The sequence below is a fragment of the Emydura macquarii genome, unplaced genomic scaffold (assembly GCF_026122565.2).
Source record: "Emydura macquarii macquarii isolate MOO-44397 ecotype Brisbane River unplaced genomic scaffold, CSIRO-AGI_Emac_v2 contig_480, whole genome shotgun sequence".
Classification (NCBI taxonomy): Eukaryota; Metazoa; Chordata; order Testudines; family Chelidae; genus Emydura; species Emydura macquarii.
The window spans coordinates 9,637,005-9,659,600 of record NW_027130617.1 but is presented as its reverse complement, the minus strand read 5'-3'; the positions used below and the strand labels follow the sequence as shown (position 1 = coordinate 9,659,600).

The 22,596-nt window shown below is 38.8% G+C and overlaps 1 protein-coding gene across 5 annotated transcripts in view; it reads left to right on the top strand.

The window, feature by feature from the left end:
• CCDC18 (coiled-coil domain containing 18) overlaps positions 1-22,596 on the top strand; it is a 55,578-nt gene that overhangs the window by 7,944 nt on the left and 25,038 nt on the right. For 4 of the 5 annotated variants that reach the window (XM_067538455.1, XM_067538457.1, XM_067538458.1 and 1 more), the window contains 15 exons: positions 47-143; positions 2,013-2,134; positions 2,559-2,868; positions 4,214-4,317; positions 4,448-4,608; positions 5,312-5,536; positions 6,519-6,625; positions 8,267-8,398; positions 9,173-9,307; positions 10,248-10,325; positions 11,998-12,114; positions 14,283-14,450; positions 14,971-15,113; positions 16,350-16,513; positions 18,990-19,203. In XM_067538455.1, the coding sequence (XP_067394556.1) occupies positions 47-143; positions 2,013-2,134; positions 2,559-2,868; positions 4,214-4,317; positions 4,448-4,608; positions 5,312-5,536; positions 6,519-6,625; positions 8,267-8,398; positions 9,173-9,307; positions 10,248-10,325; positions 11,998-12,114; positions 14,283-14,450; positions 14,971-15,113; positions 16,350-16,513; positions 18,990-19,203 (2,277 nt within the window). Of the gene's footprint in view, positions 1-46; positions 144-2,012; positions 2,135-2,558; positions 2,869-4,213; positions 4,318-4,447; positions 4,609-5,311; positions 5,537-6,514; positions 6,626-8,266; positions 8,399-9,172; positions 9,308-10,247; positions 10,326-11,997; positions 12,115-14,282; positions 14,451-14,970; positions 15,114-16,349; positions 16,514-18,989; positions 19,204-22,596 lie in introns of all 5 variants that reach the window. The other variant, XM_067538456.1, reaches the window with a different exon arrangement.

Below are 22,596 nucleotides of genomic sequence, written 5' to 3'. Positions count from 1 at the left end.
GCCATATTGTACTTTACTTGTTTAAAAATGTGGCACTTTTTTGTAGAGCTGAACAGCAAAGAAATGAGGCTTTATTTAATGCTGAAGAACTGACGAAAGCTTTTAAAAAATACAGAGAGAAAATAACTGAAAAATTAGAAAAGGTAAGACTAGATTATCTAGTTTTGGCCACATTATTAGGATTTAAAATAGAAACTGGAATCCGTTTGGCATCTAAATGCTAAATGTCAACAGTCTTGGTTCTATTGTATTAGAAATGGAGGGAAAAGGAAGCTATTGTATCTTATTTTTAATTCATTCACACACTTCAGATAAGTTGGCTAAAACATATTTGTAGCCAGCCTCAAATTCAAATTCTTAGCAGAAGAATTTTTTTTTTTAAATCACAAAGAAGACATCAGTGAATTTGCTTCATCACAGTACCCATGGTAGAGACAGACGTTTAGAATAGATATTCAATTCCCTGTGCCATGGCTACAAGGGGAAAGCAACTCTTACAAGCAGCCTTAGCAATATATAGGGAGATTTTGGGAGGAAACAGTCTTTTAGAATGTTTGATTGATAGTGATAAGTATTGATATCTCTTTTGATCCAAGTGACTAGTCAAAGTTTGGGGCCCTGTAGATTGTTCCATTTGCGTGGAGAAATTAATGATGGTCTGATATCTTTGATGTAATCTTCTTTGTTTACAAAGAATGTCCAAAATCTTGTTTCTCTCAACACAGGAGGAACCAAAAAAACATAAGATGGCTTCCTTGCTCACAGCATCAAACTCTTTCAGACATCTTGTTCACACTATCTGTCTGGATTTTTTTCTGCTTCTCTCTGTGGTCCTTCAGTTTGACCTGTGTGCATGTGTTTCTGTCTCTCACACACCCATCCCTTTAGTCAGTGCTTGTACTTTATGGAACCCTTCACCAATGTCTGCTTACTGTGTGGGATTGCATACCCTCTTTGTCTTAGGTGGAGCTACTTAGCTGTCTCTCACAGCTATCTTAAATGAGGGATGGCTGTCACAACAATTCAGATGAGTTTTAACTCAACCAACAACAGTATCGTACAAATATATTATTACACGAAACTCACTTTTTCTCCTTTTCGTTATAAAATAAGCAATGAACTCTTGCAATCAAGCTTTTTCTTTTTGTTTCAAGAATAGACCTTGAAAATTCTAAGGCGATCAGTGCAAAATTAGGATAAAGGGAAACCTAGGCTTGATTAGACTATCCCTTGCCTCCAACAGGAATATCTACTTATTCATTATATTTATCAAGAAAACAAATGGCTTCCAAAGGGAACTTATATGTCCATAGTGTGTTTAAATTAAAAAATAGTAGGTATGGCCATCTTGCTAGGTAGTCTATTCCTCGTGTGGAATCTACTGGCTGAAAACCCCTTTTATCTGACATCTAAACAAGACTATCTTCTTCACACTCTCTGCATTCTTTCAGTGAGGAGTGCTGAATTAGGGTGGCCCATTTTTAGTCCCTCGTGACTGCCTATAAGTCACCCAGAGGAATCCACGCCAGGAGCAAATTGGGGAGAAATTGAGCATGCACTGTATTTCCCTGATTTTATCTCCCAGAGATATTATGTTGTAAGTTTGTAACTTTTTCTCCTGGGTAAGAAAAGAAGTCAAGGAATCACATAAGCCTGCAGCAGTTGCCCCTGAAGGAGAATTTGCCATTGGTTAGTCTTCTTTGGTCTTGGAGATTGGCAATACTGTGGAGCTGCATACCTAGAAATCACTGCTGGCCAAGAATAGGCCCTAAAATACCAAAGAGATTTTTGGTTTTTTTTCTTGTCAACTCAAGAAAAAACTTTTTCCCTGCTCTCCCATGCCTCTGAACAGCAGAGTCAGTATGGTTACCAGTCTACTTGCTATAAAGGATGAGACTGTAGCACTTTTGCAATATAAAGCAACCTAATTTGTTTGTTCTTTGTCACAATACTCTTTGACTATTGACATATTAAATAATTGTTGTATAATGATGAAAACAATGTGTTTTTAGGTTCAAGCAGAAGAAGAAATTTTAGAGAAAAATTTAATTAATTGTGTAAAAGAAAAAGAAAAATTGCATGAAAAATGTGTTGCCTATAGAAATGATCTTGAAATCACAAAGGAACAATTAAGGTAAGTTTTTTTTATTTTATTTTTTGAAATGTATATATGTTTGTTTTGTCCTGTTCCTGGATTCTTCTATCTTCAGAATAGTTACAGTAGCATTGCCATATCTCTCCAATAGCCTGACAACATTTCAGCCTTTAACTGGAGGGACCAGTGCTAAAACGAGAGGATAATTTAGTCTGTGTTATTTCTTAGCTTCTCTGCTTTTGACATTGAGAAAAGACTACTACTAAATGACAACTTCTCCATCTGTTGGATGGAGTTATTCTGTTTTAGACTCTCAGATGAACGAATATAATTACACAATTTTTATGTGGGGTGCCTTTATACCAGTGGCTCTGATAGCCAAAGTCCTAGCAAAATTCCCACCCTCTAGGGTTTTTGTTGAACTATTGCCTTTAGACTGCATACACTTTTTTGTTTTTCGTAGACAATTAAAGGATGAGAATCATAGCGCAAAAGAAGAGATGAAGAGTCTAGAGGCAAAAAACACTGAAATTGTGTCACAGCTGACACAATCTGAACAGAAGATCCTGAAGCTTGAGAGTGAACTTAATGACAAAGTAGTAGTACTTAAAGAGAAAAGTTCCCTAGTAAGTGAAAATGCAGAGCTAAAAGCACTTATTGCACAGCAAAATGATCGCCTAAAATTATGTCATCAAGAAATTGAGGATTCAAGAGAAGAATTGAGCACCTTGGAAACTATTATCTCCCAGTTGTCACTAGGTACATCTAAAGAGGTACAGTAATTGGTTCATCATTATACATTTGCTTTGTGCGCCTTGTAGATTCCTAATTGGGTATTATCTGGAAATTTTCCTTAGCACGTTAGGGGTTGTCTACTGTTGTGTACTGTTTTGGTTGCTTCCGAGATGCACTGATGAAGATACAGTAATGTTTAATTAAACATTACTGTATCTTCATCTGAATCAAGAACATGTATGTGTGTGAGCACGAACTCTCAAGAATGTAGAAACTGCAGTACTGGAGCAGATTAATAAATGTCCATCTAGATTGGTGCTCTGCCTCCCTCTTTGGCCTGCATTGATTCTTCAGAGGCAGATTTACTCTCCAAACCCAACTAAGTAATACTGTGTGATATTGGGGCTCGTGTCTGTTGAACAGTATAAGGTTTACCAGATGGTGAAAGTGCGTTCTCTGTAATAGCCTCGGCAGGGAGCAATGAGAGCAAGGGAGAGACTTGGTGACAAATAGAACTTGTAGCTACTTTTTCTGAATGGCAAACTTCATTTGGTTCTCCAGAATTAAGCTCTGGTTCATCAAACTGGGACTTTCACTTGTGAACTTTATCAGGTCTGCAAGAACTTTGGTGGGTAGAGCATGGATGGGAAGGAGGCACAAAGAAATCTAAGATCAGGGGCAGACGAGGATAATATGATGAGCTAGGGAAGTGAATAGGGTAGCAGGGCCAGAGAGTCAGCATTGGAAAGCAGGAGTACATGGCAGACACTGATTTGTCCATCTGTTTTTCATGCCATAAATGTACAGAGTTATGAAGAAAGCTGAATAACTCTGTCTCTTTGTAATATTTAATCTTCAAAGTGGGCTGTTTCAGAGATGTTGTATAATGCCACTTTCAAAGTGAATAGCTTTTAATGGCTTTTTTTCTGGAAAAGTTAATAATTTTTTTTATCCTAGTAATTTAATAGATTATTTAGATGCCCTCTAAACTGTAATTTTGGAAAAATTGGGGGATTAAATTCACTCATTGAAATAAAGCAGAATTAACATTCCTTTAAGTGAAAATTGCAAAACAAGCTCAGCTTTGGAGTTACTATCAATACCTCCGTAAGTGTGATATTTAATGGCTCCAATTTTCAAACTTGAGTGCCTAAATTTAGGCATCTAAATACATGACCTGAATTTCAAGGTGTTTATTGCCTGCCGCTCCATAACCCCTCCAAAAGTCATTTTTTTTAAGACTCTATCTATAGGTACCCACTCAGGCAGGATGTTCAGACCTATGTCCCTTGCAAAACATTCTATTTGTACAGTATGTTAATTTATCATATTGCAAAGAAATAAAAAAAAGTTTTTCATTAGTTTTTTTTTCTTAACTTGCAGTTTAAATCACGTCACTCTAAACTTCAGATGGCTGGTTCCTCCACAAAGGAAACTATCTATGCCTCTTGTTGTGAATCAGATAAATCCCTGATTGCAGACCTAAGGTATATTTTAAGAGTCCTGAATTACAACAAGACTTTAGAATGATATTAAGGAGGTATTACTACTGGCAAAGAGAGAAATATTTCAAAGAATACTTTCTAATAACATTTTATATCTTTTTTGTTGTGCTAGAATTAAACTGGCAATGAAAGAAGCAGAAATTCAAAAGCTTCAGGCAAACTTAACTGTCAGTAAAGTAGCTCAACATCTTTCTAATGATTATGAGGGACAAGAAAGTGGCAGATTACATGGCCTAGAAACAGAACCTGTAAAATTGATTGGAAATCAAACAGGTGAGCATGGTGAAAAATAGTGTGCTTAAAAGCTGCAAAATATCTTCTGACATAGTTATTTAAAAATGACTGTAGAATGTGTTAACATTTTTGTGGCTTCTAATTTTTCTATTTTAATATTTTCTGTAATATATTAAGATAATAGATGCCCTTATGGAGAGCAAGGATTGTCTGATGATTTAACAACTTAGATATTTATCATGGTCCTGAGGCTCAATGTGCATTTTACACATTTTTTTGCTAATGGACTCTTTCTTGTTGGCCCTGGCTCCAAACACAAAATATGTTAAAATGGAAAATTTATGTTTCTCCCTTTACTGTTACGCTGAGGTCTCCAGTTACTCATTCATTCTTTTGTCTTTTTTCTGCCATCATTAGGGCTCTTCAGCTCTAAAAAAACTATGGTGTAGATTTCTGATGCCTCTGGGATTGCCCTCAGTGCTGCGCTACAAAATGGCTTCAAATGTACATTTAGAGCAGTACATTTTGCACTTTTTCTCCCAAAGCCTAAACGTAACTTCCACATCAAGCATTGACTTCTGAGGGCAACATTTTCTGAGGTTAATCTTGAACCCTGGGGCTCATGTGGTAGTTCAACATGTTGCTGTCAAACTACTCTTTATCTTGATCATGCATATCTTTTTACAACTTGATTGTTTATAATTTTAATTTTTATCTATTAAATAAAACTTTTCTTAAAAAGAAGAGAGAAAATGTCAACAACTGGAGCTCATCAGTAAACAGTTTGAAAAGGAGCGGCGAAGATTCATAAGAGAGATAGAAGAGCTACGTGCTAAGCTGTCAAAAGCAGAAGATGAGAATTCTTCTTTAAAGACCAGCATGGCCCAAAGAGCCAGTCAGTTTCAAATTATACAGGAAGAACTTCTGGAGAAGGCTGCAAAAACTACTAACTTAGAGCGAGAAGTAAGTTGTTAGGACTGCTGAAAAGTGTGTACCTTTTGATCACTTAATTAAATGTAATAGTTGACACAGTTTTCCCCTTTTTGGAAAACTTTCATTGCCATGTTTTTTTCTGATGCAAGCCTATTAGGAAGGGTATGAATTTATTGGGTGTGCAGGAAAAGCCGAAGGTAAAACTCAGATCTTAGTATGTCCACTGCATCAGAAATCCCTAGTTTTAAAGCTGCAGTGTAAATTGCTGCTATTTAGATTGTCAATGTGTGCCCTTGTAGTAGTAGTAGTAGGAGAGAGAGAGAGGGAGGGGTGTGTGTGTGTGTGTGTGTGTGTGTGTGTGTGTGTGTGTGTGTGTGTGTGTGTGTGTGTGTGTGTGTGTGTGTGTGTGTGTGTGTGTGTGTGTGTGTGTGTGTGTGTGTGTGTGTGTGTGTGTGTGTGTGTTGAGAAATATGCAGGTATCTTTGCCAGAGACTAGAACTATTACTGGATATTCACAAGACAAAGTAAGCCACTGGAAGCTGTTACTCACCAATGGCTTAACAAATTAAAATATTAAACAGCAGTAGCATTCAGGTTGCTAACATGTATATCCAGTTTCAGCATGATTTGATTTATAATGGCCATGATAATGACCCCAAAATATTAAAGATTTCTAACACTTGACTCACTGTTGTGGCAATGTAATTATGGTAAATTGCATACATTGAAGATAAATTGCTTTAAAATTTCTTTTCTCTGTAAGTTATGAAAAGTAATAGTTAATACCAAATCAGTTTTCAAGAAAGCATTCACAAATAATTGAACAAACCTTAAATCAGTTGTCCTACATAGTCTTCACCATACTGCTCTTAGCAGGCTTTGCTTTATAATACATATGCACCATTATATAAACATTACAACTAGAAAAATATACTTATATAGGTCTTTATAATCTGAAGTTTAGGAAGAAAAAATTGATTTCTTTTATGGTTTATATTCTATTTATTTTCAGGTAGCAAAGAAATCCTCTCAGCTTTCAGCACTTGAAAAGCAGTTAGAAGAAAAGACAGTTGCTTATTCTGCTGCTGCTGCAAGATGTACTGAGCTGGATCAGGAGCTCATCGTAAGAAATTTTCACTTAAGTCATAATTGTGTAAAATCACACAAGTTTGGGGTGTTACTATATATATATTGTAGTCATCGTGCTGGGATTATACAGATGCAGAACATTTTAATAACCCAAATAATCTTGTTTTAAACAAAATATCCTGGAATTTTCTACCATTGAACTCAGATGAAAATTCTTAAATGGATACAAATAGTATTCTTTATATTACATATAAAATGAAATCTTGGCCCTGTTGAACTCTGTGGTGGTTTTGCCAATTTCTTCAGTAGGGCCAGGATTTTACCCGTATTTTTTAAAGCCAAGAAGCAGTCACTCTTTTTAGTATACAGTAATATTTTTTTAAATTGTCTTTCTACAGTTTTTTTTCTGTATAGGAAAATATTTTTCAGTTAGAAATATTTAATGTTTGAAAACCCAAATGTTTCCTGCACTGTTATATTTGAAAGGGAATTACAGTGCAAAGTATTAAAATAATTTTTAGTTTACACTCTTAAGATTGCTCTCTTAACGTCCTTCGTATTTAATATTCACTGCAGTAAAATTACTTCACTCTTCTAAAGGGAAAATAATGTAGAGCTGTGGTTTTTTGGATGGGTTGGAGGAAGAGAAGAGTGGGAAGGGATGGAGTTTTATAATAGTATTCAAATTAGTTCAATATAAATAATTTTTTCAATAATTCTCAAGTACTCTTCTATGTATTATTTGAAACTTAGTGTGGCCTGGCTTGTGGGGGACCCTGGTTCAATTACTGCTCCACCACAAACGTCCTGGGACCCTGGGCAAGTCACTCTGTGCCTCAGTTCCCCACCTGTAAAATGGGGTAATAGTACCCTACTTCATAGGGGTGTTGTGAGGATAAATAAATTAGACTGTAAGTCTATCAAATACTTCGGCGATGGGGGGCCATATAAGTACCCTAGATAGATATATATGTGATGAAACATGGGTAGGGTACATGTGGGGAAGTCAGAAGCCCTGGGTTCTGTTTCTGGCTCTGCCAAAGAAGTATTGTGTGACCTTGGGCAAGTCACTTCACCTCTCTGTGCTTCAATTTCCCCCTCTGTAAAATGGATATCATTTATAAAGCACCTGCAGATCTATGTGACTTACTTACTGGTTAAAGCATCATGTTAAAATACCTCAATTCACAAATTCAAGTCTAGGCATTGTTGGTTGAGCCTTTTTTTTTTCCTACTGAGATTGATAAATACAGTACCAGACCATTTATTGTGTGCTGTCTTTGAATTGAGACCTTAAAACCCAAGGTTTTATGTAGATGTTAAAAATCTTATGACATTTCTTGTAAAAGTATGGGTTTGCCTTGATGTCCTTGGCCAACATTTTCCTTCACTCACTACTGTGTTCTGTTGTTTGTGCCAGCTGCCCATCTGGCAGCTGCCCTCTGTGTGTGAGATGCTGCATTTCAGTGGTGCTCTGTAGTATTTCATAAAATGCGTTGAGATTTTACAGGGTGAAAAATGCTATGTAAATATAAAACAATAATAAATTCCAGTTTTATCTATTGTTCTTATAAGTCTGAGGATTTCATACTTCCTCATTGCTACACAAAAAAACATTATTTGATATGAAAAGATATATATATTCTGATTAAGAGTTTTTGAAAATATATTCCAGGAAAAGAATGGCCAGATTCGCAACTTGGAAGCAAATATCAGTGAAGAACATGATCAAGTATCTATAGCCTTTGAAAAAGCAAAGTTAATTCATCTTGAACAGCACAAAGAAATGGAGAAACAAATTGAAATAGTAAGAGACTGTGTACTAATGTGTATGGAATATATATATCTCTAATGTTTTCTGTGTAAATTTAGTTTTCATATGTTCATTGCTCAGAAATTCTGTGGTTAAAAAGTTCACAGTATCTCCTCCATACACTTCCTGTCTTTAGCTCTCCTCTCTGCCTTATAGAAGTGAAAGTCAGACCCCTCTATAACACCATCACCCCACTTCCCTGGACTCCATGAAAACTTCTCCACAGGCCCAGGGTCCACAATGAGAGGAGAAAGTGGAGACTGATTTGAGCATCTCTCCTCTGGCCATGAGGAGAATCCCCAGGCAGTATTTTCTTTTCCACTGAGACTCCTCCATGGGTCCTGGGGGCCAGTTGCATTCAGGGTGATATTTGATAATGTTCCTCTAATCTTTTTAGAGGCATTTAATAACTTTCAGTTGAGCTTTTTTGAAACTGAGAACCTGACTGCTTTGAATTGAAGAACTCTTGTCATATTTTGCAAAAGTAGAGTAGTGTGTCTTGTTGTCCTGACCAATTTCAGCATGAATAGCAACTATCTTCTGCCTCCCTGTGTTCTCCTGTTGCTTTAATCAGTAAGGTAATTTTTATGTGTTCTTAGATTGTACAGTGTTGTTGATGGCATCAATATGATCACTTTTGTGTTCACTCTAGGGGTGACTGCATTTCGGTGGTGACTGAACCGAATGGAACCATATGTGTATATGGTTTGTAAATCTCAAGTGGCTTGTTTAAGAAACAACATAAATAGTGGGTTTTTTTGTATATAGCTTCAGACTCAGCTGGATATGAAACATCAGCAAATTAATGAGCTAGAGAAGACAATGTCCATTTTACAAGAAGATATTATATGTAAACAGCGTCACCTTGAATCATTGGATCGGTTGCTGATAGAAAGCAGAGAGGTAACGTTGACTATTAATTCTGTCTAAAAGCAAACCAAATGTTGATTTACTAATTTTTAGAGATGAAGGACCAGGTTCTCCCTTACCCAGCAAAATTAAAGAGTACAGGAAAGGTGGAAGTGGCCAAAGGTGTTCTTTTTAAAACCACCTTTGCCTGCTCCATAATTCTGGCCTCTGTACCTAGCTCTGTCCCAGAGCTGCTCTAAAGTACTCTGACTCTCTATGGCTTCTTGTTCCAGCACAGAATAGCACTCTGGCCATATCCTGGCTTGCACCTCAATATGCCCCCTGCACTAGGGACAAGGAACGAGGCCAGCATCTGCTCTGTGACAGATAAGGCCCTATTTAACTTGGATATTTTGTGGAAATTGCAGATTCTGCACTATTAGGCTTCCACTGCAGTTTTGAAAGTAAGACCTACGGGCCACCACTCTGTCCCGGGCAGCCAACAATGAGAGCTCCCGCTCTCAGCCCCATATTCTTTCTGTGAGCCTGGACCCCCGCGCTCAGCCCTGGGTGACCAACAGTGGAAAATCGCAGAAAAATAATAGACTTCATTATTGCAAATAATATGGTCCATTATTATTTTTCCACAATTTTCCATGGCTTGTCTGCAACTCAGCTGCAATTTTTTGATAATCATCCTGTAATTCAAGTAGGGCCTTACCTATAATGAGAATATTCTGCAGGAGCAGCCTACACTCCCTTTATAGCCCCTATCTGCCACTAGAGAAGTGTAAAGGGATCACAACATGACAGAGTCTGGGCTAAATTCACTAAGAAGTAAAATAAATACTAATACAATATAAAGTCGACAAACATTTTTGTCACTAACCAAATATTTTTTTTTATTTTCTAGTGTGCTGGTTTTCAATAGTGTAACTTTTATATATGCAGTTATAATCACATCTTGTCTTCTTTGGTAAATCTATGCAAACAGGAAATGGAAAAGCAAAATATCAAGAAAGACGAAGCTTTGAAAATGTTGCAAAGCCAGTTAACTGAGGAAACAATCAAAGTAAGTATGATTTTATTTAATACCTTTTTCTTTTTTGATTTGTAGTATTTATGTAACTCCTTTCCATTCCCTCTGGATGAGGCACATCAAGTTACTTACAGAGCTCAGATCAAAAGATATCATTACCTTCCAGTCCTCCTCTCATCCTTCATTTAAGAAAGAAAGAAAAAGGAAGAAAGACAAAAATTATAGTGAAACCTGCTTTAAGTGTCTGCTCTAAGTACCAACAAAAATCATTGGCCTAATTAAGATGCTCTTGTAGCAGAAGTAGAGCAGAATTGGATTCACTACATTTGGAGATAGTTTGGGGTAGTCTCTAAAGACAAGATAATGTCTGACTAACAAGGGTGGTCTCTTGTTCAGGTTTCACTATCAATGAAGTATTTATTTTAGGCTATAAAAGTAAACTGGTGACTTCTTCAACCTTTTTAGCCCATATACTCTTCCTACTAGTGTCTGTCTGGCAAGCGTCTTCAATGCAGTACTAACAACAGTAGTTTTACCAAGCAATGCCATGTTGTGCTGTAGTTCTGCTTAAATTCATAACGTAATAATGGTTGGGCTGGGGAAGCCACTAAAATATTGTCTAGGTGCTGTGAAAAGTGTCTTTGGTGATTCAGTAGGTTGTTTGCTTCCATCTGAGTTTGTACTGAACTAGTGGTCTGTCCTAGTGTTACAGGGCATTGCTGCCAGTGATGTTTTTCAGGTGAAATATAAAGTAAGTAACTGACCACTTCTATTTAGAGAGAACGTGAAACATTTTTTTAAAAAAAAAGGAGTGTGGGGAAGTGTGTGTGTTAACCCCATGGTCTAGTAAAATTCTAGTGTGGAAAACTGCAGACTGCGTACCTACATTTTCCACTGCTGTTACAATTTGATATGGAATTCTTCACTTCCAGCCCAAACCTGTTTAATGTTACAGTTGCTACATTTTACCCCAGATGTAGTTGCGCTTTAGTGGGGGGAGAGGTCCCTAATGATTTTTGTATATAAATTGTGTATCTAAGTTTGTAATTTCAGGGTGAAAGTCATTATAAAGTCCAAATTAGTAACTATAAATGTAAGATACGGTTGTTATAATTGTCGTCATCATCATGCTATGCTGTTTAATGTTTAATATTAACCTTTTCCTTTCCTTCCTGATGAAACTCAGGAACTGCAGTCTCAATTCAGAAAATAAAAATGGATCTGCTGTTTTGTAATAGCACAATAAAATATTTTGATTTTTAGATATGAATCTACTTTTTTGAATGTTGACTTATCATAATTTACAAAAGAATGTACCATTCTCAACCTTATCAAGATAATCTCATACATAGAACTTGCATTTTATAGCCTTATCACTTTTTCTATAAATGATTCACAAGTGAATAGCTGACTTAGTATTGTGAATATACATGTATGTCCTTAAACTGTAATACCCAATTGATAATCTTTTATGACTTAAACAAAAGTGTAAATTTTGTAAGTTTTATATGAATATTTTTCATTATTTAAATATTATGTTAAAAGTAAACTTCAGAGAAATGAAAGATTTTTTAAAATCAACTTTGCAGTTATAATACACAAAATGGCAGAATTAACAAGCAGGTTTTAATGACATTTTTTAGGTTTCTTGACTAATTCTGAACAGCTAGTCATTTATTTTAAATTTTCTCTTACCCCTAACTAGGTCAGACAACTAGAGTCAGCACTAGACATTTGTAAAGAAGAACTTAGTTTGTATTTAAGTCAATTAGAAGAAAATAAGGAGTCATTTGAGAAGCAGCTAAAGAAGAAGTCTGAAGAGGTAAACTTGAATTTGTTTTATCAACTTATCTTTTCTACGGTACAGAGAAAACTGATGTTACTTATTATGAAATATTAGAATTTGTGTCTAAAAGAAGGCTATGGTAGGCAAGAAAAGAGGTGGACAGAATTTTAGCAGTAGGATTGTGAAAAGAGGGCAAATTTTTGTGATGTTAAAGAGGGAGAAGCAATAGGACTTTGTGAGAGTGGATGTGGCAGGTGAAAAACAGTAGTATCCAAGATAGGGGAGTTGTTAATAGAAACAGAGAAATAGGATCAGGAGGAAGGATATATTCAGTTTTGGAATGACAGATTGAGAGGGCTATGGCAGTTGTATGAATGTTTAGCTAATCAAAAAGTAGTTAGTGAGGTGATTTGATTACAGTATAGGAGTACCTACATGGGGGGAAAAGATAACTGTTACTAAATGGCTCTTTAATTTAGTAGTGAAAAGCATAACAAGAACCAGTCATTGGAAATTAAAGCCAGACAAATTCAAATTAGAAATAAAGCACAAAATCTTACCAGTGAGTGATTAATTATTGGAACAAACTGCCAAGAGAGGTGATGGATTCCCCATATCTTGATGTCTTCAAATCAAACTGGATGCCTTTTTGGAAGATATGCTTTAGCCAAACACAAATTAGTGGGCTCAGTACAAGTATAACTGGATGAAATTATATGGTCTGTGATACACAGGATGTCAGACTAGATGGTTTAATGGTCCCTTCTGCCCTTAAAAATCTCTAACTGATATTTAGAGATGGGGAGACTGGATAGTGGGCAAGGTTAAAGGGTAGAGATTGAGAGAGTGGTAATCATGGCCAAGATTTTCATAAGTGACTAGTGATAATGGATGCCTTTATTTTTGGGTGTGTAACTTGAAATGCTTTGAAGGCGAACAACTTCTCATAAAACGTTGAGCTTCCAACCCCTGAAAAATAGGCTCCTTCAAGGTGTCTCAAGTTAGGCTCCTAAAGTCATTAATTATTGTCAAAAATCTTGGTTCATTTGCATATGGGTGGTAATTGGAGGAGGGGAGAACAGATAGAGATTATAAAAATAGAAAAGAAGAGAGGACCTGAGACAGAATGTGGAGGGGAGAATGAGCCACTGAAGGAGATGCTGAGGGAGTAGGATAGAGAAGAGGAGCACCAGGAATCACAAAATTGCGAAGCCAAGAGAGGATAGGAAGCTGAGGAAGAGTGATGAACTGTTAATTTTACATTACCTCTTTTTATATAGGAAAGATAACCTATAGATAAGACCCCGTGTAAATCACTGATTTTATTTTATTTTTTAATTTCACGGCAAAACACAGGGTAAGTGTTTTGAATTTCATGGGACACGCACAGCAGCTGAGCCTCCTCCCTCCCCCAAGAATTTCTGTGATTTTTTTTTTTTTTCCCAACAGCAGGGAGTCAGAAGTGGGAATCTCAGTTTCCATCTCCCTCCTAAGGCTGCAATTGCTTGTAGAGATTTAGCAGGCGGGAAAGTGGCAGGCCAGTCCTATCCTGGAGAATAGGAGGGGTAGCAAGCCAGGGAGTGTGGAGCGTGTCTCATCAAATGGTGTCAGACATCCAGCCCAGCGTGGCCTAGGGCAGGGAGTATAACCAGGCTCACTTCACACTCAGCTCTCACCCAGACCATTGCTACTGCTTCCTGTCCAGCTGGCTGGGGGGGCGGAAAGGATAGTATAGACAAAGACAAAGTTATTAGGAGCCTTAGATTGCCTCCTACTCCCCAGTTGGTTCAGGGGAAACACTGTAGGGCTGGCTGGCAAGGAGCTGAGACCCGGATTCACTGCTTGGTGCAGAAGCAGGTGTGTGAGGGGGGCCGTGTCCCGGCAGTGGGATTGGGGTATGAGGGGACCTGTCCTGGTAGGTCAATTGAGATGAGACGAGATCTGTTCCACCACCCTGATCCCACACATCTGCCCATGATCCAAGCAGCAGATCCCAGTCTCAGCCAGCCACCACTGTGATGTCATTCCTGTTATTCCTCATAATAGACTTCAGTAGAGTTGAGAGCCTTTGTTTGTATGTTTGTTTTTGCGTTATGGATCTGATCCTCTTCTCACGAAGAACAATAGGATTCCTGACTTGAATGGGAGCAAGACAAGGCATAAATCTTTGTTTCATTGTAATAGAAAATTAATGTATTTTTCAGGTGCATCGGTTACAAAAAGAAATAAAACTAAGAAATCATAATCTTCAGGATACCACTGAACAAAATGTTCTCCTTCAGCAAACTCTGCAGCAGCAGCAGCAAATGTTGCAGCAGGAGACAATTAGAAATGGAGAGCTAGAGGATAGCCAAATTAAGCTTGAAAAACAGGTAAAGCACATTCATAATTAGAAAAATGTAATAGTGTACATAAGCATAAATATTTAAATGTATTTATATGAATTTCTGTGACATTGCAATAAATTCATTTGATGCTTACTTTGTTTATAATCTTTTAATTATCAGATGTAGCTGACATTATTATAGTCACCTAAGTGGATAAGAGGTCCTGAGCTTTTGAAACTCCAATTCATTTCAGATGGAGTTGTGGATGCTCAGTACTGTGAAAATCAGGCCGTAGGTGTTTGTTTAAAAAGAGATTTATCATAATATGGAATTTTGGGTCTAGTTACTTTTGTTTAGAACTTATTAAACTGATATCATTTATTCTAAAAGTGCCTTTGCAGATTTCTGTTTGATTTTTGTTATGTTTTACGATCTAACCAAAGAAATTAAATATTTTTAACCCTTTCATATGTGATTTTTTTCAAGAAGGAATTTATATTCCTTGATATGTATATATTTTAACAGTCTAGATATTAAATATCTTATTAAATACAACTTTTAAAAGGTATCAAAACTGGAGCAAGAGCTTCAAAAACAGAAAGAAAACTCTGAAGAAGAGCTGAGAAAAGCAGAAGGGAAGCTTCGTATAGCCTCTCAGGAAGCAGATTTAAAAAGACAGAAGGTGGCTGAACTTACTAGCACAATTGGGTATGTTTAGAACACTTTTTTATTTTGGTGTATTCTGAAGATCCATACTGTGAAACTATTAAAAAATTTTATTACAAAATGTGATGCTTTTCTTAAAAGGAGTATGTTTTACAGGTACATGTAGCTTTAGAATAGTACTTTGGTCCTGATTCAGCAAGGTACTTGAGTATGTGCCTATTTTTAAACATGTTAGTAATCCTATGTACCTTGTTGAATTGGGGCCTTTATTTCTATTTTAAGGACACTTCAATTTTTTTTGTTAATTTACAAACTGATATCCAGGCTTAGTCTTTTTATATGTCTCTATTCAAGAAAGCGCTCTTCTTCAGGAATAGTGCATAAACACATTAACTTCAATTTAATGCCTAAAGTTAAGTGTGTCCCCAAGTGGTTTCATGAAATTGGGGCCTGAGTTGGTTAAAAAATAATAAATGTTGATGGTTTTACTCTAGGCCTGATAACTCTCCATGCTGAAAATACTCTTGTCAACATCAGAGAAGCAGAAAACACTTATAAATAATTTAAGGAATTTTTAAAAACTATTTCTTTCAGATGTACAGTTTAAAAAGTGCCCTATCAGCAAAAATATTTTTAGAAAAATTAATATCAATAGTGTCCCTTAAAAATGTGGCTTTTTTGTGAATGAGGTCTGTGAAAAGGCATCAGTGGGTTCCCCCTTACCGTTTTTCATTGATTCCATATCAATGTGCTCAGTTTACAAATACAAGTAAAAGGAAGAAATAAAATTAACTTGTTAATTTTCTTTTGGGAAAACTGTCCAGTACTGTTACCTGAAATGCAGTTAAAATACTACAGTCTGCTAAATTGATTTGTTTAACATATGTACTGTTGAAATGGTATCCAGCTTTGGCCGTTTCTAGGGAAGATTGGGCTGGGTAATTAACTGCCTTCCAGCTGAGGCTGTGGAGTTACAGGTCAGATGATAGGCTGAAGAGCATCAGCTCCTTATAAAGGTAGCAAGAGCTCAGTTGAACTGGTGAATTGCAGGTTGCAGGTAGGTTCCTGTAGAAGGAGCAGGGGAAAGAACCCAGCTATTAGATGTCTCCTAGGCATATGGCCTAGTGAGTGAGAACTGCAGGGAGCAAGAAAGCTCCTGCTGGAGTCTCTGGGATAGGGCAAGGACTTGGAGGGGGCTCTAAGAGGTGAGGGAAATAAAGTTGTCTTTATTCCAGTTTGATTTGTTAATTCTGTTTCCTTTTGTTGTGTTTTGTTCAGACAGATTAAGTTGGAGATGGATCAGTGCAAGAATGAGCTAATTGATATGGAGAAAGAACTAGTGCATTTAAGACGAGATGGTGAAACTAAAACAGTGCGGCTAAGTCACTTAGAAATGACTTTGGACCATACACAGTCAGAACTAAATAAAAAAACACAACAAGGTAAATGATTTACTATGCATAAAACTTTCAGCTTTAACGCTCTTATGCCTATGTATTAAAACAGATTTCCCCTCCTCCAGTTCTTTATTTTGTAGCTAGTTGCAATGGACTCAAGGTTATGACTATTTTGACTCTTCATAATGTTTTAATTTGCAAAGATCTGGGTTCTAAAATGTTTAATAGGGTTCTTCATTTTAGGGGGCCTTTGCATTTTACCACTTGTGGGGTGTGCCCTTCCCCCATGGTGAAAGGTGTACTCCTCAGGTACATTTGAGAAGCTGAGTTGCCACTTATCAGCCGCCATGGCCCAATATCAGCTTTAAATTCTTCCTCATTCCAATAAAGAAATTCCATCATGGACATGAAGATATTCAACAGTTACATCAGAAAGTTCAAATTCCTACCCTATCCCTGTGAGACTGGCTCTGGACTCTTGTCACAATCTTGACCCAATCTCACTCTCCAAACAGACACCAGTTTCTTATGATTGTGTCCAACTACTGAATTCCATATGCTTCTACACCCCCTTCATCTAAGTAATGACTGATCACTGCTTCTAGCTCTGGGTTTCTTAAGCGCACTCCCAAACGTACACTGACTGACATATTTCTTGGGCAGTGGTACCCTACTCTGGCTGCCTAGACCCCATAACCAGTTCTGCAACCCTCCTGAGACCCCATTTGCTTAGTCATATTCTTCCCCAGAGTTCAACTGCTTGTCAAACCTCTTGTTTCCTAGTTACACCCTTCAGGGACAACATGGCAGGAAAGCCAGGCACATAAACTTAACAAGGAATTTTTATCCACAAACAGTTTGCTCTTAACAAAGGACAAGAGAGCTATAGATTCATGGAGAACAACAAACACTTACTTAAATGCAGTCCCTCTCAGTTGATTTCACAACCCCTGTGAGTCCTGGGTGTGGTCTGAGTCCTTAGGTCAGACAGCCCTCTGGCCTTTTTAGTCTGGCTTTAGAGAATCACCACTTCTTAAAACTGACTCCCCATGTGCTGCAAGCGAGGGGTGGAGAGACTCCAGCTCCTACCCCTATCAGCTTCTGTGTAAAAAGAGAGTCAAAATCAATGGCCCTGCTGGCAGAAAACCCATAGTTCCAGTAGGGAAGAAGTGTTCAATGCTGATGGCATTTGACTGCTCTGTCACAGCTTCTTAGCCATCGTTTGTCCACTAGGTATGAAATTCAGCTATAAAATGGATGCTTTAGTCCACAATAAAAGTTACACTCATAAATGGCATTCACAAAACAAAATGGAATTCATAAATTGACACACACACATTCCCCCCAAACTGTCAGAACCTCTCAATACGAAAGATGCATACTTTCACATTACTTCAAACTGGTTCACTTTCTGTGTTTTTATGTAGGAGAAAATCATTACCAATACAAAGTCTTGTCCTTAGGCTTCTATACCAATAAGGTTCACTAAGATATTTAGGAAGGCACTTGAACTGTTTGTAGCCTTTGAGGATCAGTGTGAGGGGAATGCCAGTTTCCCTTAGTATCTGTCAAAATGGATTAGATTATGTATGGAGATGTGTTGGGCTAGAGGTCATAGGGTTCAGTCTGTTAAGGCGGCTTTAATCGCCTGCTTCTGTAATATTGTCATCGTAGAAACCTGCAGTGCTACTACTGGGGAATTTTGTTCACACATTTATGCAGCAGTGCACACTCAATGGCTTGGTATTTAGATCAGATACACACTTTGGGAGGGTAATTCTGTAGCTTCTGCTTAATTGGAACTTCTGAGCCCACCTTCTTAGGGCTTATACTGTTTACTAAATTCCCACAGTTAGGAATGTGCAGAAGCCAACTCAAAGAAAGGTAGATTACTTAACAATAACTGTGCTTCTTCTTTTGAATGTCAATGTGAGTTCCACTGTAGGTGCATATGAACCTTATGTACAAAGCTCAGAATCTTTTGAAGAGAATGTCCATCACAGCCATGCATGCATCCTATTTCTGCTCATGCAAGGGCATAAAGGGCAGTGCAGCTGTGACCCTCCTTCAGTTCCTTCTTACTGCCTGTGGCATCAAGATGGAACCTGGACTCAGCTCCCTTGTTTCAATTGTAATCTTTTTGTGAAGAAATCATCTTCACCCTCTTATTAAAAATTCTTTTCTCATTATTTTAATTGGGTATTCAAAAATAAAAAAGATGGGGAAGACACCCTTCCATATTTTCTTGGACAATGGGGCAAGGCATTTAGTTAGTAATGACAGACTTGAAGTGAGGAGGTTGGGGAGTGCCCAACCTTCATAACTTTGGCTCCAAACATTTAGAGCCAGAGGGGGTGGTCATGCAGTCTTGAATGGGGCTCTGCTTTTCTAGAATGTCCTCAAAGCTCAGTGACATTGGGGGTGGGTGCAGCTACAAATATGAATATATAGAGGCAATACTTAAAGCACCAGTTACTGGTGAGTAACCTTTCTTTTCAATTTCTTTCCATTAACATAACAGTGAGTGAGTTGGAAGATAAGCTGCTTCAGAGTGAGACTTGGCAGAAGGATGCTTTACACAGAATAGAAGAGCTAGAGGCTGAACTACAAAATGCCCATGGAGAATTAAAAATCACTTTGAGACAGCTACAGGAACTGCGAGATGTGCTACAGAACGCACAGTTATCTCTGGAGGAGAAGTATGCTGCTATCAAGGAGCTAACAGCTGAACTTAGGTTAGCTAACTCCTGTTCAGGTCTTAGTTTTGGTGGTGCTTTCCATCTTTTAGCAACCCCCTATAATCTGGTGTGTGTGGGTGTGTGTGTGTTATATAGTTCATGGTCCCGAGACAACTCATTAAAGTGGTCTCTCTTCAGTTTACTTCGTTTAGTTTCTAAAAGTGAAAATGCTAAGATTAAATTATTTTTGGGGAATGCCTTAAAAAATAAAAAAACCCAGTTAATATGTTGCCCAAGCCAAAGCTATTAAATTACAGTAAAAAGAATGACTGTCTTGTACAACTGTTGTACTTGTACAGTACAACCGTTTAGTCATCTTTACTATAGCAAATTAGCAAAAAAAAGTTACTGGGAAATCTCCATTCTGAAGATGGTCATGAAATGCATTAATATTTTTTTGCTCAGTTCAAAGTTGACATATATTTTAAATTAGTTCAGCTTGTAATAAAGAACAGAGGCCAACATTTTAAAATGTGTGTGCTTAAATTACACACCTGAATCCACATTTAAGCACTTAAAACATAAGAGGCCTAATTTTCAGACATGCTGAGTAGCCAAAGTATCCATTGAAGTAGGTGCCTAGCACTCTGAAAATCAGGCTACCTATGTTTTAGGTGCTTAAATGCAGGATTAGTTACCTAACTTTAGATAACCAAGTTGCAAAAATATTCAAAGAAAAGCTTAATTTAGTTTGCTCAATAAAGGAATCTAAATGCTTCTATAGCTAAGAAGTGTGTCATACCATGAGTACACTATAAAATATATTTTAAAATAAAGTTTTAAACTGATGGTTGTAATTTCAAATTCCTGGTTGAGAGAGGTCCTGGCTGGGAGTTGCTTTGCTGATATAGAAGGCACCACATACAGCATGAACACCCTGCTATATTGGTATAGCTGTGCTGCTGTAAGAGCACTTGTGTAGCCGCATTATATCAATGGGAGAGAACTCTCCCGCCGGCATAATAAAACTATCTAAATGAGTGACAGTGGCTGTGTCAGTGGGAGAGCGTCTACCATCGACATAACGTTGTCTACACAAGCTCTTATGCTGGAAAAACTTATATTGCTCAGGGGTGTGTTTGGATTTTTTTTTTTTTTTTTTTTAACACCACTGAGTGACAGAAGTTTTGCTGGAATAAGTGCTAATGTAAACAAGGCTTTAGTCTCTCCACCTATCATCCTGTCACTGATGTTCTAGAGGAGGCCATGACGTGGGGGGAGAAAACCACAGAGGTGCAGCATGCCACCACTCTCAGGAGAAGAGAGCGAGAGGGACCCAGTGGCAGCCGACTTCTATCTTCCATCTCTGGTGCTTATGCAAAGTAACTAGTAGGATGGGTGAAGGAACCTTTTATTCTCCTTCGAGTGCTTGCTCATTTCCATTCTCAATTAGGTGTGTGTGCGCCACATGCATCGGTGCTGGAATTTTTCTCCTAGTGGTATCCGTAGAGCCTGCTCTAGTGCTGTCTGCAGCGGCAAGCGCCAGTGTATAGGGTGCTGCTGGCTCTTCTCCTCCGCCCCCCCCCCCCCCCCCAAAAAAAAAAAAAAAAAAGTTCATTCTTACTGCCTGTGACGGTGCTGGAACGCTTTTGCTATGGCAAGCTTCTTTCAACCTAGTGGATTTGTTCTTCGTGTATATAACTTTTGTTACAGAAAGTTAGTTAGGTAGAGTTAGTTTCCATTTGCCAAGAGATGGGGCATTCCCCAGTCTCTGGGTTTCAAACTCTTCACTTCTTGCAAAAGGCCTGTGCCAGTTAGCGACCCGTACCTGAGCTGTTTAAAGTGTTTGAGAGACGCTTACATGTGAGAGAAGTGTAGGATTTGTAAAAGTTTCTAGCCCCATAACAAGGAGGACTGGGACATCAGATTAAAGGCGCTTTTGATGGAGTCAGCGCGTAGACTGGCATAAGAACTGGGCAGGTTGGACTCAATGCTGAGTACGTCAGCTTCAGTGCAGAGCACCCCTGGCACCATCGTCTTCCTGGCATCAATCAATATCACTGGTGCCAAAAAAGAAACCAAAGAAGGCGCATTCATCGGCGCCAAGGAAGGACAGGAAAGGCACAGAAGACCATGCAACCAGGCCATGAAAGACCTCTTGGCCATCCCAGTGCCCTTGACACTGTGAGATGGAAGGCCCTGCACTTGGGACCAAGTATCACCTTCGTCTGCAGGACCTTCGAAGGGGAAGTCTACTATGAGACCTCTGCAGCGTTCCCAGCAGTCTCCAGACCCACAGCACCGGTCTGTAGAATGATGCTCTGAGTGGTTGAGCTCCTGATGCCGGTCTCTGGTCCCTCTGCAGCAATCTATGGAGGTATGGCACCAGTCCCCAGAACACCGTTGGTCTCCTGATCCCCGGCACTGGGCCGTGGGCTCCCCGTCACAGGTCTCAGACTTCCTAGCCCCAGTCTCTGAACCCATACAGGAAGCTCGAAGACAAGAGCTGGTCACAAGATGTGAGGTGCTTTGGCTCCCTGTCACCAGAGTGCCCACACTCCTGCTGTGGTGTGGAAGGACAGCTGGTTTCAGCACCCCCATGGTTACCGAGGAGCAGTTTAGATACGGAAGGGGAGGAGGTGGTCCTGCCCAAGGGACAGTTTGCTGCTGCGGCTCCAGGCTACCCCATGGCACCTCCAGTGGAGGTATGGCTGCAAGGCCAATGGGCTGTGCTTTGGCAATTTTGGAACTTATGGGGTTTCCTCTTGGCCACGGGTTCCCAAAGACACTCCTGTCTGGAGCCTCGGTGCTGTGGTCATCGATGGCCATTCGCCCAGCACTGACCCTGGATGTGGAATTGGACCAAGAGGAGGGCCCCTCAGTGGGTCCAGGAGGGGCTACCCCAGCTAGGGAAGACGTCCCTGATCCTCTGCCCCTACCAGCCATGTCCTCCTCCTCTCCTGATGAAGCCATGGTGGGACTTTCCACCATGGTCCCACTTGATGACTCCAAGGCTCACCAAGAGTTGCTCAAGTGCGTAACGTCAAACCTAGGGCTCAAGGTGGAGGAGCTAAAAGAACCTTTGGATGACCTGTTTGGCATCCTGGCAGCAGCAGCTCCATCCTGGGTTGCCCTCCCGGTCCATAAGGGCATGGTAAAACTCGCAAAGACCCCGTGGCAGACCTCTGCCCCCTGACTTCTAAACAAATGGAAGAGAAACACTACGTTCCTGTAAAGGGGTTTGAGTACCTCTACACCCACCCCTTCCCAGAGTTGTTGGTTGTAACAGCAGCCAACAAAATGGACAAGTGAATTCCACCCCGAAAAATAAAGACACAAAAAAGCTGGACTCTTTTAGGCGAAAAATTTATTCCGTGGCAAGCCTGCAGTTGCGTATATCCAACCAACAGGCCCTGCTAGGCAGATATGATTTTAATATCTGGCAGTCAT